The following is a 16,405-nucleotide window of genomic DNA, read 5'->3' as shown; positions in this document are numbered from 1 at the left end:
CATAACATTTCTTACAGGTTTTATCATGGTTTTATTTAAAGTCATGTTCTCAGAACATTCAGAGAATGTTAAAAAAAAACATGTTCTTCCATGGGAATTTCAGGACTTCGCATAACGTTTTCTGCAGGTTTCTTCATGGTTCTATTTAAAGTAGTGTTCTCAGAACATTAAGAAAACTTTCCATAAAAACAAGAACACATAGTAACATTCAAAGAACGTTGGAAGAATGTTATTTAAAAACATATACATTCCATTCCCAGCATCAACAAAATTCTCTCTTAAGTGTGTTCTGGTGTGTTGGCTGTACCCACTAATTGGCCACACCTGATCTTAATGAGTGCTTGTTTCCTTTGAAATGGGGTCTGTTTAAAGACTAAAATGAACAGCTTCTATGAGTTAAAAAACATGGCATGCTTGCTCTGGCCTAGTGGTGCAGTGGACTAATTCCATTGCTAGAAAGCAGAGAGATCATAGGTTTGAATCTCACTGACACCATGCCACATTAGCAAAGAAATGGGTTTGCATGATTAATGCTTAAGCAAATGAATTGTGCTTGGAGTTCAAAACAGTTAACCTAAACTAGCAGTGTTATTAAAAGTCTTTGAAACAGTCTCAGGACATTATTTAATTACCCTATAATTTCTGTTCTCAGAACGGTAATAAAACATCCCAGGAAAATGTTCAGGGAACCATAGAAGAACCTCCCTGCAACCTAAAAATGTAAGTTCCCGGAACAGGCAACATTTTCACTTCCATTCTCAGAATGTTTAAAAAACATTCTGTTTTCACTGTCAGGAAACGTATGGCTTTGTCCCCAGAACCAATGGGAAACAAAAAAAGTACTTTCGAACAACTTCCAAGGAACCAAATGTGCTAGCTGTGTTTGTTTAAAATACTTTACCTCTACCCTGTCCCACTGCATATGTGCCAACCTGATATTTTCGTTTACTCAGGCCATTCCCATTGTGGCATACGTTTCTGTTTGGAGGAAAATGCCGACTTAGGTTTCGTTTTCGTTTCTTGCTGTTTCTTTTACAGATATGTCATATGGTTTCGTTCATCGCTTTAGAACGCACTGACTCCCAGGGCGCAGAATGACCGTCCTGTGTTCCATCAAGATTAGCTGATTATGGATACGTTTAGACGGCGATAATAATAACACATTTACAATGTTTTCGTGGGGAGAGAACACCCCTAATGGCTTCGGTTCAGTGAAATCGAATGGTTTGGTAAAGGCGAACACGGACTGTTGCGTAAATTTCATACACATGAAATCTCCAATTACGCATCTTTCTGTAGGTAATAAAGTACTCGCGTTCATCAGAAATAATGGGAAACAAGTGTCCGTCGCTCGGATGCAAGAGGACAAAGATGGGAGAAGGATCACAGGAAAACTGAGTAAGCACCTTTCTATATGTTTTTCCCCACGACCAGAGCCCACTTCTTTACTGAACTGCTTAAACAAATTGTTTAAGCGGCAATCAGCAGGTGAAACAATAACAAAGCGTCCTCCCCACCCGTTTCTGTAAAAAGCTGAGGCATGGGGCTTGAGATATGTAACCACTCTCAAATTCATAGATAGCGCTATTGATGCAAGGACTAACCATCCATGATATCAAAATTATAGTTTTAACAATGTTTTGAGACTATACAGTGTTTGTTTACATGTACATTGTTTACAAACATTGGAGTAAAACAAGCTTATATTCTGGGTTCTGATGGGGTATGACAGTTGAACTAAGCTCATGAGGCATTTATAAGTTATATTCTTCAAGAATCAATGGGTACATATTATAAAAATTGGATGAAGTAACTGCTAATTGCCCCTTTAAGCTAGATAATACATTTCATGTATATTTCATGTGTGTAGAGAGTGTGGAGTGCAGGGAGAAGATTCTGGCTCTGAGTTGCGGTGATGCACATATTATTTTACTGTCTGAAGAGGGCAGAGTTTTCTGCCTCACCCAATCGTCCAATGTTCCCAGGTGGGTGCTTGACAGACATGACACATCTCTTGGCTTAGGCCTACTCACATTTTAGTGGCTTCTGTCAATTGTAGTAATTGACCATATTGTAATGATTACTTTTGGTTGTCTGTGTTTTCTCAGACCAGTGGGTAACTTGAATCAGGTAATTCAGGTTGCATGTGGAGACCAGCATTCCATTGCACTAACCCAAGGTAAACAATTACATTCTAAATCACCCAGTTTGAGACGGGATATGATAGGAGGCTGTCTGTGCTCTTTGAATGTCCGTTATACCAAATAGTCTCTGTTCCAGGTACATAGATATCAACATGAGAATACTGGAAGAGATGGAGACCCGCACACTGTCAATTCTTCGAATAAAAAATCAACTGAGGCTTTAATTCTAAAATAGAGATGTTTTATTGGGACATCATCATGCCCAAAAGTTCATAGTGCAGAAAAGGGCAGAAATAAAAGGTGAAAAAAAAGGGTTTGAGAAGGTTCACAATAGACATTTAAAATAAAACTACATTTATCACATACTCTAACAATGCAGCACGTGTCCTGTGAGATTTCCTATGTACAAATGTTATTTTACCTTCCATTAGATGGTAATGTGTTCACGTGGGGCCAGAACTCCAGCGGACAGCTGGGTTTGGGGAAGGGAGAGCCCAGCACCTTGTCTCCCCAGCCCCTCAAGTCTCTGTCAGGTATCCCCCTGGCTCAGATCACCGCTGGGGGAGACCACAGCTTCGCCCTGACCCTCTCTGGAGCCGTGTTCGGCTGGGGCAAGAACAGCACCGGGCAGCTGGGACTGGGGGACACAATAGGTACTGTATACACAAATATTACTATGCTAATGTGTTTTCATTAATAGTTGGTATCTTTTAAAGAAAGGTAGTACATTTGATATGTTTGAAGCAGACAGTATGAGTAGATCTGATCATTTAATGTCAAATAGTATATATAGATTTTCTTTTTAATAGATTTTTCTTTTTAAAATAGCCAAAACAGAAAAAGACAAGCAAAGAAAAAAATCTGTCAAATCTATTTTCGACAGACAGACCTGCTCCAGCTCCTGTTGATTGCCTGAATCTAAAGAAGACCATTACTGTTTCCTGTGGAGTGGAGCATACTGCCGTTCTGACAAAGGTTCTGATGTTTTTTACACAACAATATTTCCAACTGATACTATGTTTTTACTCCCAGTACCATTAAGATCGAAAGAATGTTTGGACCAATGATGTCTTGCTGGTTGCCATCACACACAGTAGAAACATTCATATCAACAACAGGTGCCGAACACATCATCATGATAACTGTGTGAATGGGTTTTGTTCTAGGGAGGTTTAGTGTTCACATTTGGCTCGGGTCGACATGGACAGCTTGGACACAACTCTCTCAGAAATGAACTACGACCTCGACTGGTGGCCGAACTCTGGGGGGCAAAGGTGACCCAGATAGCCTGTGGAAGGTATGTAGTTACTAGATTGATTGATAGAAGTCATGTGAATCTCTGTACAATCATACATATTCAGACAAAGATCAATGGATGTAGCTTGGATGGTAAGATCAATCTTGGAGTGACACTGGGTGTATTCTTGGATATATCCATTCTTAGGGATCACAGTTGATTTGTGATTTTTTTCCTTTACCTACAATCCTGTTTGTCAAATTAGAAACCACACGTTGGCGTTCGTGGGCTCCTTCAAAAAGATCTACTCATTTGGGCGTGGAGAGCAAGGGCAGCTGGGAAATGGAGTCAAGATGGATCAGTCTGTGCCTCTGCCAGTACAGCTACCACAGGGTAATTAAAACATTCCTTTCCTCTGCATAACGTAACCTAATTAAAATGCAATACAGTACTTAGGCAGAAATGTTGGTCTCTATGAAATGATAAAATAACAGGTTTATAACATCGTGACTGTTTTGGGTCATTTTCAGGCCGCATTGATGACCAGCAAATTGAACAAACCTTTGCTGGAGGAAACCATTCTTTTGCCTTGTGCAGCTCTGCTCAAGTAATGTGTTTACAGTTAAAAGTGTACAGTTAGTTTGTTCTGTTTGTCCTTAGTACTTAACATTGTTTTAATGCAGTGCATAAAATTGTTATTACAGGAATCTGGAAAAGTGTTGAATGACTCCAATCTCGGAAAAGTGACTCAAACATTAGATGGTGACATCATTAACAGATGGATCTCGGACTGTGACTCAACATCATGGAAGAAGATACAGAAGTTAGTATGATACAAATAAACCTGATCCCCAGGCTCAATACAAATACGCAACTCATGATGGTTGATGGTTGATAAGTGGACAAGGCAACACAAACATACATGAGTCAGTGACACAACAACTACTGAAAAGATGAAGGTCTCAGGAACTTACATACACTGAACTATAAGATTCTTCACTTTTATTTTCAGGGTAATCACAAAAACATTCTCTTCTGCATCATGTTTAAATGGGAGCTTCCTGGACAAAAGGTAAGAACTCACTGCCTATCCATTAATGTTTTATCACATTATTGAATACTTTTTATTGTTTTATTGTTGCATATTTAATAGTATTTATTGATCTCATCAATCACTAGCCGTGACAAACATTACCGAACCTCACTGAAGCACTCTGGCCTGGACTTGTCATTCGCCCGACTGGCTTTTCAAAAGCTTGCAGAAAAGGACAAAGTTCTGGCTGAGGTATCATTTCATATATTATCTTTATGATCAAATACTTATTTTCTGTTTGTTGTCCTTGATATTCAATTTGACCAGTCATTGATACTGTAAGCCACGATAAGTCATTGAGTTGTGACCCACAAGCACTCCTGTCATGGTTCTAGGTTAAAAATGTCGTCCAGCACATACTCCTTCCCTCCCTGAGTAAGGATCCTATTGGTGTGGAGGGTCTGAGGGTGTACCTCATCATCCCCGAGCTCCTGAGAGTTCTCCTAAAACAACATCGCATAGACATTACTGAGGCCTTCGCTGCTGCCATCCTCAGACTGAACCCAGACAAGCTCCAGGTCCTTGGTAAAGTCACCATCCATCAATACACGTCTTGTCTTTTATTTTCTTCTCTTGTCTTGACTTCTCTCCTCTTCGCCTCTCTTTTTAAGATATAGCAGTAGTATTGCTGTAGTATTAACTAAACTCTTGTCTAATTCCAACAGAGGGCCTATGGTCGACACTTCCCGACACCCCCTTCAGAACTCTGGTGAAAACATTCCACTATGTGTCAGCAGAGTATCTCCGTATGATGGCAGAGGAGGGCTGTGATGTTAAAGAAACATTTGAATGGACTGTAAAGGTTATGAAGAGGCTGTATGAGGTAAACATCCATTGCCATAATTGGGTGCCTTTCAGAAAGTATTCATACCTCTTGACTTATTCCACATTTTGTTGTGTTACAGCCTGAATTCAAAATGAATTAAATATTGTTTCCCCCCTCCACCATCTACACACAATACCCCATTATTATAAAGTGAAAACATGTTTTTAGAAATGTTTGCAAATTTATTGAAAATGAAGTACAGAAATATTTAATTTACATAAGTATTCACACCTTGATCAATACTTTGTAGAAGCACCTTTGACAGCGATTACAGCTGTGAGTCTTTCTGGGTAAGTCTTTACGAGCTTTCCACACCTGGATTGTGCAACATTTGCCCATTATTCTTTTAAAAAGTATTCAAGCTCTGTCAAATTTGTTGTTTGTCATTGCTAGACAACCATTTTTAGGTCTTGCCATATATTTTCAAGTAGATTTAACTCAAAACTGTAACTCACCTACTCAGGAACATTCACTGTATTCTTGGTAAGCAATTCCAGTGTAGATTTGGCCTTGTGTTTTAGGTTGTTGTCCCGATGGAAGGGGAATTCATCTCCCAGTGTCTGGTGGAATGCAGACTGAACCAGATTGCCTGTGCTTAGCTTCATTCCGTTTCTTTTTTTATCCTGAAAAACTCCTCAGTCTTCAACGATTACAAGCATTTCCATAACATAATGCAGCCACCACTATGCTTGAAAGTATGGAGAGTGGTACTTAGTAATGTGTTTTATTGGATTTTCCCCAAACATAATATACTGCTCAAAAAAATAAAGGGAACACTTAAACAACACAATGTAACTCCAAGTCAATCACACTTCTGTGAAATCAAACTGTCCACTTAGGAAGCAACACTGATTGACAATACATTTCACATGCTGTTGTGCAAATGGAATAGACAACAGGTGGAAATTATAGGCAATTAGCAAGACACCCCAATAAAGGAGTGGTTCTGCAGGTGGTAACCACAGACAACTTCTCAGTTCCTATGCTTCCTGGCTGATGTTTTGGTCACTTCTGAATGCTGGCGGTGCTCTCACTCTTGTGGTAGCATGAGACGGAGTCTACAACCCACACAAGTGGCTCAGGTAGTGCAGCTCATCCAGGATGGCACATCAATGCGAGCTGTGGCAGAAAGGTTTGCTGTGTCTGTCAGCGTAGTGTCCAGAGCATGGAGGCGCTACCAGGAGACAGGCCAGTACATCCGGAGACGTGGAGGAGGCCGTAGGAGGGCAACAACCCAGCAGCAGGACCGCTACCTCCGCCTTTGTGCAAGGAGGAGCAGGAGGAGCACGGCCAGAGCCCTGCAAAATGACCTCTAGCAGGCCACAAATGTGCATGTGTCTGCTCAAACGGTCAGAAACAGACTCCATGAGGGTGGTATGAAGGCCCGACGTCCACAGGTGGGGGTTGTGCTTACAGCCCAACACCGTGCAGGACGTTTGGCATTTGCCAGAGAACACCAAGATTGGCAAATTCGCCACTGGCGCCCTGTGCTCTTCACAGATGAAAGCAGATTCACACTGAGCATGTGACAGACGTGACAGAGTCTGGAGACGCCGTGGAGAACGTTATGCTGCCTGCAACATCCTCCAGAATGACCGGTTTGGCGGTGGGTCAGTCATGGTGTGGGGTGGCATTTCTTTGGGGGGCCGCACAGCCCTCCATGTGCTCGCCAGAGGTAGCCTGACTGCCATTAGGTACCGAGATGAGATCCTCAGACCCCTTGTGAGACCATATGCTGGTGCGGTTGGCCCTGGGTTCCTCCTAATGCAAGACAATGCTAGACCTCATGTGGCTGGAGTGTCAGCAGTTCCTGCAAGAGGAAGCATTGATGCTATGGACTGGCCCGCCCGTTCCCCAGACCTGAATCCAATTGAGCACATCTGGGACATCATGTCTCGCTCCATCCACCAACACCACGTTGCACCACAGACTGTCCAGGAGTTGGCGGATGATTTAGTCCAGGTCTGGGAGGAGATCCCTCAGGAGACCATCTGCCACCTCGTCAGGAGCATGCACAGGCGTTGTAGGGAGGTCATACAGGCACGTGGAGGCCACACACACTACTGAGCCTCATTTTGACTTGTTTTAACCTCTATGGGCAAGGCGGGACGAATTCGTCCCACCTACGTAACAGCCACCTGAATTCAGTGGCGCGATTTTTGAATCGTTTGAAATACTATTACTTCAATTTCTCAAACATATGACTATTTTACAGCTATTTAAAGACAAGACTGTCCTTAATCTAACCACACTGTCCGATTTCAAAAAGGCTTTACAACGAAAGCAAAACATTAGATTATGTCAGGAGAGTGCCCAGCCAGAAATAATCAGACACCCATTTTTCAAGCTAGCATATAATGTCACAAAAACCCAAACCACAGCTAAATGCAGCACTAACCTTTTATGATCTTCATCAGATGACACACCTAGGACATTATGTTATACAATACATGCATGTCTGTTCAATCAAGTTCATATTTATATCAAAAAACAGCTTTTTACATTAGCATGTGACGTTCAGAAAAAGCATACCCCCCGCAAACTTCCGGGGAATTTACTAACAGTTTGCTAAATTACTCACGATAAACGTTCACAAAAAGCATAACAATTATTTTAAGAATTATAGATACATTACTCCTCTATGCACTCGATATGTCCGATTTTAAAATAGCTTTTCGGATGAAGCACATTTTGCAATATTCTAAGTACATAGCCCAGCCATCACGGCTAGCTATTTAGACACCCGGCAAGATTAGCCTTCACCAAAATCCTATTTCCTATAAGAAAAATGTTCTTACCTTTCCTGTTCTTCGTCAGAATGCACTCCCAGGACTTCTACTTCAATAACAAATGTAGGTTTGGTCCCAAATAATCCATCGTTATATCCAAATATCCTCTGTTTTGTTCGTGCGTTCTAGACACTATACGAATGGTAAATAACGGTCGCGGCGCATGGCGCATGGCGTGACAAAAAATGTCTAAATATTCCATTACCGTACTTCGAAGCATGTCAACCGCTGTTTAAAACCAATTTTTATGCCATTTATCTCGTAGAAAAGCGATAATATTCCGACCGGGAATCTGCAATAAGCTAAACAGCCGAATGAAATTTCTCCACGGGGGCGAATCGTGCACGCGCCTCATTCAATGGTCCTCTGATCGGCCACTTGGATAAGGCGATAATCTGTTTCAGCCAGAGGCTGCCTCGTCATCGTTCAGGTTTTTCCCGGGTTCTGAGAGCCTATTGGAGCCCTGGGAATTGTCACGTTACAGCTAAGATCCTTACTCTTCAATAAACAGATGCAAGACGCACGACTCCTTGTCAGACAGGCCACTTCCTGCATGAAACCTTGTCAGGTTTTTGCCTGCCATAGGAGTTCTGTTATACTCACAGACACCATTCAAACAGTTTTAGAAACTTTAGGGTGTTTTCTATCCAAACCTGAACAATAATATGCATATTCTAGCTTCTGAGTTGGTGTAGGAGGCAGTTAAAAATGGGCACATATTTTTTCCAAAATTCTCAATACTGCCCCCTAGCCCAAACAGGTTTTAAGGACATTACATCAAAGTTGGATCAGCCTGTAGTGTGGTTTTCCACTTTCATTTTGTGTGTGACTCCAAATCCAGGCCTCCATGGGTTGATAAATTGGATTTCCATTGATTATTTTTGTGTGATTTCGTTGTCAGCACATTCAACTATGTAAAGAAAAAAGTATTTAATAAGATTATTTAATTCATTCAGATCTAGGATGTGTTATTTTAGTGTTCCCTTTATTTTTTTGAGCAGTGTAGTTTGTATTCGGGACAAAAAGTTAATTGCTTTGCCACATTTGTTTTAGCAGTATTACTTTAGTGCCTTGTTGCAAACAGGATGCATGTTTTGGAATATTCATATTCTGTACAGGCTTCCTTCTTTTCACTCTGTCATTTAGGTTAGTATTGTGGGGTAACTACAATGTTGTTGATCCATCGTCAGTTTTCTTCTATCACAGCCATTAAACTGTAACTGTTTTAGAATCACCATTTGCCTCATGGTGAAATCTCTGAGCGGTTTCCTTCCTCTCCAGCAACTGAGTTAGGAAGGACGCCTGTATCTTTATAGTGACTAGGTGTATTGATACACCATCCAAAGTGTAATTAATAACTTCACCATGCTCAAAGAGATATTCATTGTCTGTTTTGTTTTTGTTTTTTTTACCCTTCCTTGCGAGGCATTGGAAAACCTCCCTGGTCTTTGTGCTTGAATCTATGTTTGAAATGTACTGCTCGACTGAGGGACCTTACAGATTGGAACAGAAGCCCTGGCATAAGAAATACATGACTTAATTGACAATGTCAATGAATATGTCAAAGAATCTATTCTGAATTGAATTAATTGGTGTTGACTTGTATGTGTGGGGTACAGAGATTTGGTAGTCATTCAAAAATCCTTACTACACACAGAGTGAGTCCATGCAACTTATTATTTGACTTGTTCAGCAAATGTTTACTCCTGAACTTATTTAGGCCATAACAAAGGGGTTGAATAGTTATTGACTCAAGACATTTCAGCTTTAAATGTTTCATTAATTTGTAAAAATTCCCTAAAACACAAGTCTACTTTGACATATGGGGTATTGTGTGTTGGCCAGTGACCAAAAACATCTATATTTTATCAATTTGAAATTCAGGCTGTAACATAACAAAATGTGAAAAAAGTCAAGGGGTGTGAATACTTTCTGAAGGCACTGCATATGGGAAAAAACTGTGCAATTTTGAATGCTCCCTTAACCTCTGTTTTGTTCAGGTCAATTGCAACAGACGCATCAAAATTGCGGCAAGCAATTTCCACATCAACCGAGTCAATCGTACGCTTCAGAATGTGAGTAGCCTATCTCATAAAATGAATGCAGGTTGGTATGAAAATGGGTAATTATGTTAATGATGTCTCTGAAATCTACAAAGAGTGGAAAATGATTTTGTAATTTCGAATCCTCTTTAGATGCTCAACACATTTGATTATTATGACTACCTAGATCTTCCCGAGGTAAGCAATGAAAGTCAACACCAATCAATTGAATTCATAATAGATTATTTGAAATATTCATTGACATTGTCGATTAACTAATTTCTTTCTTATGCCAGGCATTCTTTTATTCATGTCACCGGCAATCTTGCATCTTCAACACAGAGGCTAAATGTATAGTTTATCAATTGGAACTCAATTACAGCGTAAGTTGTTTCCAAATGTGGTGTTTATTAAAAAAAGGTACCACGTTCATTTACTACACTGCTATCAGATTTGAAAATGAAGGCTAAATGTTGCCATATCTTAAATGTGTTCCTTTTTTTTAGTTTGCCATCCATGGACCTTTAGACTTTTGCATCCCTACAATACATGTGAGCAGAGAGACAGCACTGGAAGATGCTTTCCAGCACCTTCGACAAAGTGGGCACGACTTCACAATGCCTTTGAAGGTTGTTGTTATCTAGGTTTTCTAGTATTTTTTTGTGTGTAAAATGTTTATTTTTACTTTGTAGCTATAAATAAGAACTGAACTGAGAAAAGAGTAGTGATTAAACAAGTAATACAAACACCAGGACTTGGTACTTATTTTAACATCTACCTCTGTATTAGGAAAAGTATTTTCATTTCCTAATCCTTATTTAGGAGTAAATAGCGTATTTTTTTTGGTCTCCAGGTGAAGTTTCAAGCAGAGAATGGTGTGGATGAAGGTGGCGTTTCACTGGAATTCTTCAGGCTCCTGGGGAGAGAACTTCTCAAAATGGAACCAAAGACACTGGAGGTTTACGAGTCTGGACTAGCATGGTTCACAACAGATGTATGTTCCATATTCAATTACAAATTGTTCCCAGATTTAACTCCATCTTTCCCCACAATTTTATTTACTAAATTAGAAATATCAATTATTAGAAATGTATATTATTATCTGTTATAGTTATATTGTACTGTTAAATATTGAAAGTTCTGATTAGATTATGGCATTCTGTTTTTTTTCAATCCATAGGACGGTGGTATAACTGATGAATTCTACTTCCTTGGGCTGCTCTGTGGGAAGGCACTGTATAATCAGTGTGTTCTGAACCTCTGCTTCCCTCTGGCTCTCTTCAAGAAGATTCTGGGTCTGACTACAACATTGGATGACCTTAAAGAGCTGTCTCCAACTGAAGCAAGGTACAATTATTCTGCTGAAAAAGCTATACAGGTTGCTGCCAAAATAAAGGAAACACCAACATAAAGTGTATTAAAGTTCCAATGCAACTGTTTTTTTTATCTCACTATCAAATCATATCTGGGTAACAATTAAGCACCTTACTGTGATTGTTTTCAATTAAAATGGTCAAAAAGAGAAAAAAAATAGCTTCTTAGCAGAGGACAATTTCTCAAGCAAGAATTTTGCAAGGACTGTCCAAGAGTGGTCTGAGTGGAAATGTGCTGTTATTGGCAGAGAGGTTTGGAATGTTCTTTCTTATTGGACTATTAACTAATTTACTTCATGGTGATGTCTGATCATCTGATGGAGTTTTGGAAGGCCAAAACTCCGTCCCAACAAAACTTACACTAAACGTGAACTATGATAATGTGGAAATATATATAAAACAAAGGAGAATCATGTTTTTTACTGCACTGGGCCTTTAATAGGGCTTTGAGCCACCACGAACCACCAAAACAGCTTCAATGCACCTTGGCATAGATTCTACAAGTGTCTGGAACTCTATTGGAGTGATGCGACACCATTCTTCCACGAGACATTCCATAATTTGGTGTTTTGTTGATGGCGGAGGAAAACGCTGTCTCAGTCGCCGCTCCAGAATCTCCCATAAGTGTTCAATTGGGTTGAGATCTGGTTTACTGAGACACACACACATACTTTAACTTAAGAAGGATCCGCCCCTTTATTTAAATTTTTGCCTAAAATGATATACCCAAACTAACTGCCTGTAGCTCAGGATCTGAAGCAAGGATATGCATATTCTTGATACCATTTGAAAGGAAACACTTTGAAGTGTGTGGAAATGAATGTAGGATAATATAACACATTAGATCTGGTAAAAGATAATACAAAGAGAAAACCATGCATTTTTTGGTATTTTTTGTACCTTTGTGCAAGAGAAAGGCTATAATGTATTATTCCAGCCCAAGCGCAATTTATATTTTGGCCACTAGATGGCAGCAGTGTATGTGCAACGTTTTAGACTGATCCAATGAACCATTGCATTTGTATTCAAAATGTTATATCAAGACTGCCAAATGTGCCTAATTGGTTTATTAATACATTTTCAAGTTCATAACTGTGCACTCTCCTCAAACAATAGCATGGTATTCTTTCACTGTAATAGCTACTGTAAATTGGACAGTGCAGTTAGATTAACAAGAATTTAAGCTTTCTGACAATATCAGATATGTCTATGTCCTGGGAAATGTTCTTGTTACTTACAACCTCATGCTAATCGCATTAGTGTACGTTAGCTCAACCATCCCGAGGTCGGGACACCGATCCTGTAGAGGTTTTAAACCCCCTATACTCCTTTGAGACCCCTCTTTCAATGCCACTGAGATCTCTTCTCCTAGCCATGGTAGCCAAAATAATGGGCAACTGGGCATTTTATACATGACCCTCAGCATGATGGGATGTTAATTACTTAGTTAACTCAGGAACCACACATGTGAAAGCACCTGCTTTCAATATACTTTGTATCCCTCATTTACTCAAGTGTTTTCATTATTTTGTCAGTTACAGTTGAAGTCAGAAGTTTAGACTTAGGTTGGAGTCATTAAAACTCATTTTTCAACCACTCCACACATTTTTTTGTTAACAAACTATAGTTTTGGCAAGTGGGTTAGGACATCTACTTTGTGCATGACACAAGTCATTTTTCCAACAATTGCTTACAGACAGATTATTTCACTTATAATTCACAGTATTACAATTCCAGTGGGTCAGACGTTTACATACACTAAATTGACTGTGCCTTTAAATAGCTTTGAAAATTCCAGAAAATTATGTAATGGCTTTAAAAGCTTCTGATAGGCTAACTGACATCATTTGAGTAAATTGGAGGTGTACCTGTGGATGTATTTCAAGGCCTACCTTCACACTCAGTGCCTCTTTGCTTGACATCATGGGAAAATCAAAAGAAATCAGCCAAGACCTCAGAAAAAAATTGTAGACCTCCACAAGTCTGGTTCATCCTTGGGAGCAATTTCCAAACGCCTGAAGGTACCATGTTCATCTGTACAAACAATAGTACGCAAGTATAAAAAACAGGACCACGCAGCCGTCATACCGCTAAGGAAGGAGACGCGTTCTGTCTCCTAGAGATGAACGTACTTTGGTGCGGAAAGTGCAAATCAATCCCAGTACAACAGCAAAGGACCTTGTGAAGATGCTGGAGGAAACAGGTACAAAAGTATCTATAGCCACAGTAAAACGAGTCCTATATCGACAACCTGAAAGGCCGCTCAGCAAGGAAGAAGCCACTGCTCCAAAACCGCCATAAAAAGCCACACTACGGTTTGCAACTGCACATGGGGACAAAGATTGTACGTTTTGGAGAAATGTCCTCTGGTCTGATGAAACAAAGAGAGAACTGTTTGGCCATAATGACCATTGTTATGTTTGGAGGAAAAAGGGGGAGGCTTGCAAGCCGAAGAACACCATCCCAACCGTGAAGCACGGGGGTGGCAGAATCATGTTGTGGGGGTGCTTTGCTGCAGGAGGGACTGGTGCACTAAACAAAATAGATGGCATCATGAGGAAGGAAAATTGTGTGGACATATATAGAAGCAACATCAGTCAGGGAGTTAAAGCTTGGTTGCAAATGGGTCTTCGAAATGGACAATGACCTCAAGCATACTTCCAAAGATGTGGCAAAATGGCTTAAGGACAACAAAGTCAAGGTATTTGAGTGGCCATTACAAAGCCCTGACCTCAATCCTATAGAAAATTTGTGGGCAGAACTGAAAAAGCATGTGTGAGCAAGGAGGCATACAAACCTGACTCAGTTACACCAGCTCTGTCAGGAGGAATGGGCCAAAATTCACCCAACTTATTGTGGGAAGCTTGTGGAAGGCTAGCCGAACCGTTTGACCCAAGTCAAAATAAAATAAAGTAGTGATCCTAACTGACCTAAGACAGGGAATTTTTACTAGGATTAAATGTTAGATTTAAACTCAGTTTCACAATTCCTATTTGGCTAAGGTGTATGTAAACTTCCGACTTCAACTGTACCTGTATATGTTTGTCTTCAACCGCTGGCTGTTGATTTAAAGAATCCATACTACTCTCTCAACACATTTAAGGATAATGTGTTTCAAAACTCCAGCAAAGTTTAGGTTTTGTCTCCTTCAAGTTGGTGGTTCCTCAGTTGCCATTAGTTTGGGTGTTACAAAGCACTTCATTTTGACAGTGTAGTTGTTGTTTTAGAGATACTATTATATATCTGCTCAAATCACATTTATTGTTTGTTTGTTTAAAATTAGGGGCTTACAGGATCTGTTGGATGAAGATGAGGAGGTTGTTGAAGCAATGGATGTGGTTTTCATGGTAAGAGAGAATTGATACTTTTTTGCCATTTTTGGTAGCCTACACAGGTAACCCCAGCTGATGCTGTAATAATCTTTATTGTCTTTCTAAGTACAAAGGGCAAGAACTGATACCAAATGGAGAGGAGGTCCCACTTACCATGGTCAACAGGTATATTTGATGACAGTAATCTTATCAATGTATACATCTCTTGAATTAACAAAAGGATTCCACAGGAAGTGTTCTGTACTCATAAATAAACATTGGTCTGCCATATATCATTCACAGGAAGAAATATGTTGACTTGTACGTTGACATGAAGCTCAACAAGTCAGTGCAGATTCAGTTTGCAGACTTTGAGAAAGGCTTCCACAAAGGCTGCCCTACACAGGCATGGAGGATGTTTCTACCTGAGGAGCTGATGACACTTCTACAAGGAGATGACAACTACGAGTGGGACAAGTTGAGAGAGGTAAAGTTCTACCTGCTTAGATATGTCATAAAAGTACATAAGCAATATAATATGGAAGTTCATACATGTTTGGTAGCCTATATAGCAGCGCTATGCTCCCAGTGGTTAAATCTGGTCCCATTCTGTTTGGACTATACAGTCTATGGCTATAATACAGTGGCATGGTCTACTGTACATGCGGTTGTTTCATTATGTTTTTCTCTGCAATAACAGAATGCCCAGTATCAAGGATATAGGCCCACAGATGACATCATCCAGAACTTCTGGATAGTTTTCATGGAGTTCTCTGAGGAGCAAAAGAAGACGTTCTTAAGTGAGTTAACAGACAGTTAATTAAACTGAAATAATTGTATAGCTCCAGAAATGCTTCGTCAGTGGATAATTATTATCCTCTAATTTCTAGCTTTTCTGACTGGAACGGACAGACTGCCCAGAGGTCGAAGTCTCTCCAAACTGCAGATGCAAATCACATCTTTGGGCAGTACTGAGGCTGATGAATATTATCCGAAAGCACAAACCTGCTCTGTGACGTTATGCCTCCCTAACTACAGCAGTATCGACATTCTGCGGGAGAAACTTCTCCATGCGATCACCCACTGTGATGCGTTTGGAGATTTTTGAAATGATTAAACTGGGAAGCATGTAGTATTTTTATTTTTATCCTCGCCAGTCATTATTGTATTCATGTTTTAAGTCAATGAAACCCATTCAGAGCTAACAACTGAACATCTTCAAACATATTAAGTAGTCTTAAATATAGTTTTGTATTTGAAATTCAGTATTGCACAATATGGACCAATATAAATATGTATTTCTTGACATGTTCTACTCATGTTTCCTTCATGCACTGGGATAACTGGATACGTGGAGACCTCTGCTGTTTGAATATCTGTACGACGTGCTGTCTTTGTTAATACAAATGTTAATAACTGCGAATGAGTGCCATAGTAAAAAGAGCCACTGTTAATAAATATTTGTTGTGGAAGTTCTAGTGCAATACTGTTTTTTAGGAAGTTATGTAAGTACATCGCATGATTCGGCTAGATTTTGCTGACACCAGTCATGCTCGCCACTAGACTGAATACCCACAAAGTCATAAACCC

At 39.9% G+C, this 16,405-nt stretch overlaps 1 protein-coding gene across 1 annotated transcript; it reads left to right on the top strand.

Annotated features, from left to right (window-relative positions):
- Nucleotides 1-1,021: 1,021 nt before the first annotated feature.
- On the top strand, nucleotides 1,022-16,287 carry LOC106610286 (probable E3 ubiquitin-protein ligase HERC3). Its single transcript, XM_014209558.2, has 24 exons — nucleotides 1,022-1,398; nucleotides 1,871-1,985; nucleotides 2,109-2,179; nucleotides 2,576-2,797; nucleotides 3,028-3,119; nucleotides 3,311-3,441; nucleotides 3,647-3,774; nucleotides 3,912-3,988; nucleotides 4,086-4,204; nucleotides 4,394-4,453; nucleotides 4,561-4,666; nucleotides 4,810-4,999; nucleotides 5,140-5,297; nucleotides 10,090-10,164; nucleotides 10,285-10,329; nucleotides 10,428-10,514; nucleotides 10,638-10,760; nucleotides 10,985-11,125; nucleotides 11,312-11,478; nucleotides 14,788-14,851; nucleotides 14,943-15,001; nucleotides 15,119-15,302; nucleotides 15,516-15,615; nucleotides 15,706-16,287. The coding sequence occupies exons 1-24, from the start codon at nucleotides 1,170-1,172 to the stop codon at nucleotides 15,921-15,923; spliced, it is 2,961 nt and encodes a 986-aa protein (XP_014065033.2). The 5' UTR covers nucleotides 1,022-1,169; the 3' UTR covers nucleotides 15,924-16,287.
- Nucleotides 16,288-16,405: the final 118 nt, after the last annotated feature.

Source organism: Salmo salar, chromosome ssa08 (assembly GCF_905237065.1).
Source record: "Salmo salar chromosome ssa08, Ssal_v3.1, whole genome shotgun sequence".
NCBI lineage: Eukaryota > Metazoa > Chordata > Actinopteri > Salmoniformes > Salmonidae > Salmo > Salmo salar.
This window is presented reverse-complemented; position numbering and strand designations above follow the sequence as displayed.

Bases quoted from the DNA above. Each gene is read 5' to 3' on its own strand.
- LOC106610286 (XM_014209558.2), top strand. From the start codon at position 1,170: ATGTTTTCGTGGGGAGAGAACACCCCTAATGGCTTCGGTTCAGTGAAA. The intron at 2,798-3,027 runs GTACTGTATACA...TATTTTCGACAG, and splicing joins GGGACTGGGGGACACAATAG to ACAGACCTGCTCCAGCTCCT. The intron at 10,330-10,427 runs GTAAGCAATGAA...TTCTTATGCCAG, and splicing joins ACTACCTAGATCTTCCCGAG to GCATTCTTTTATTCATGTCA.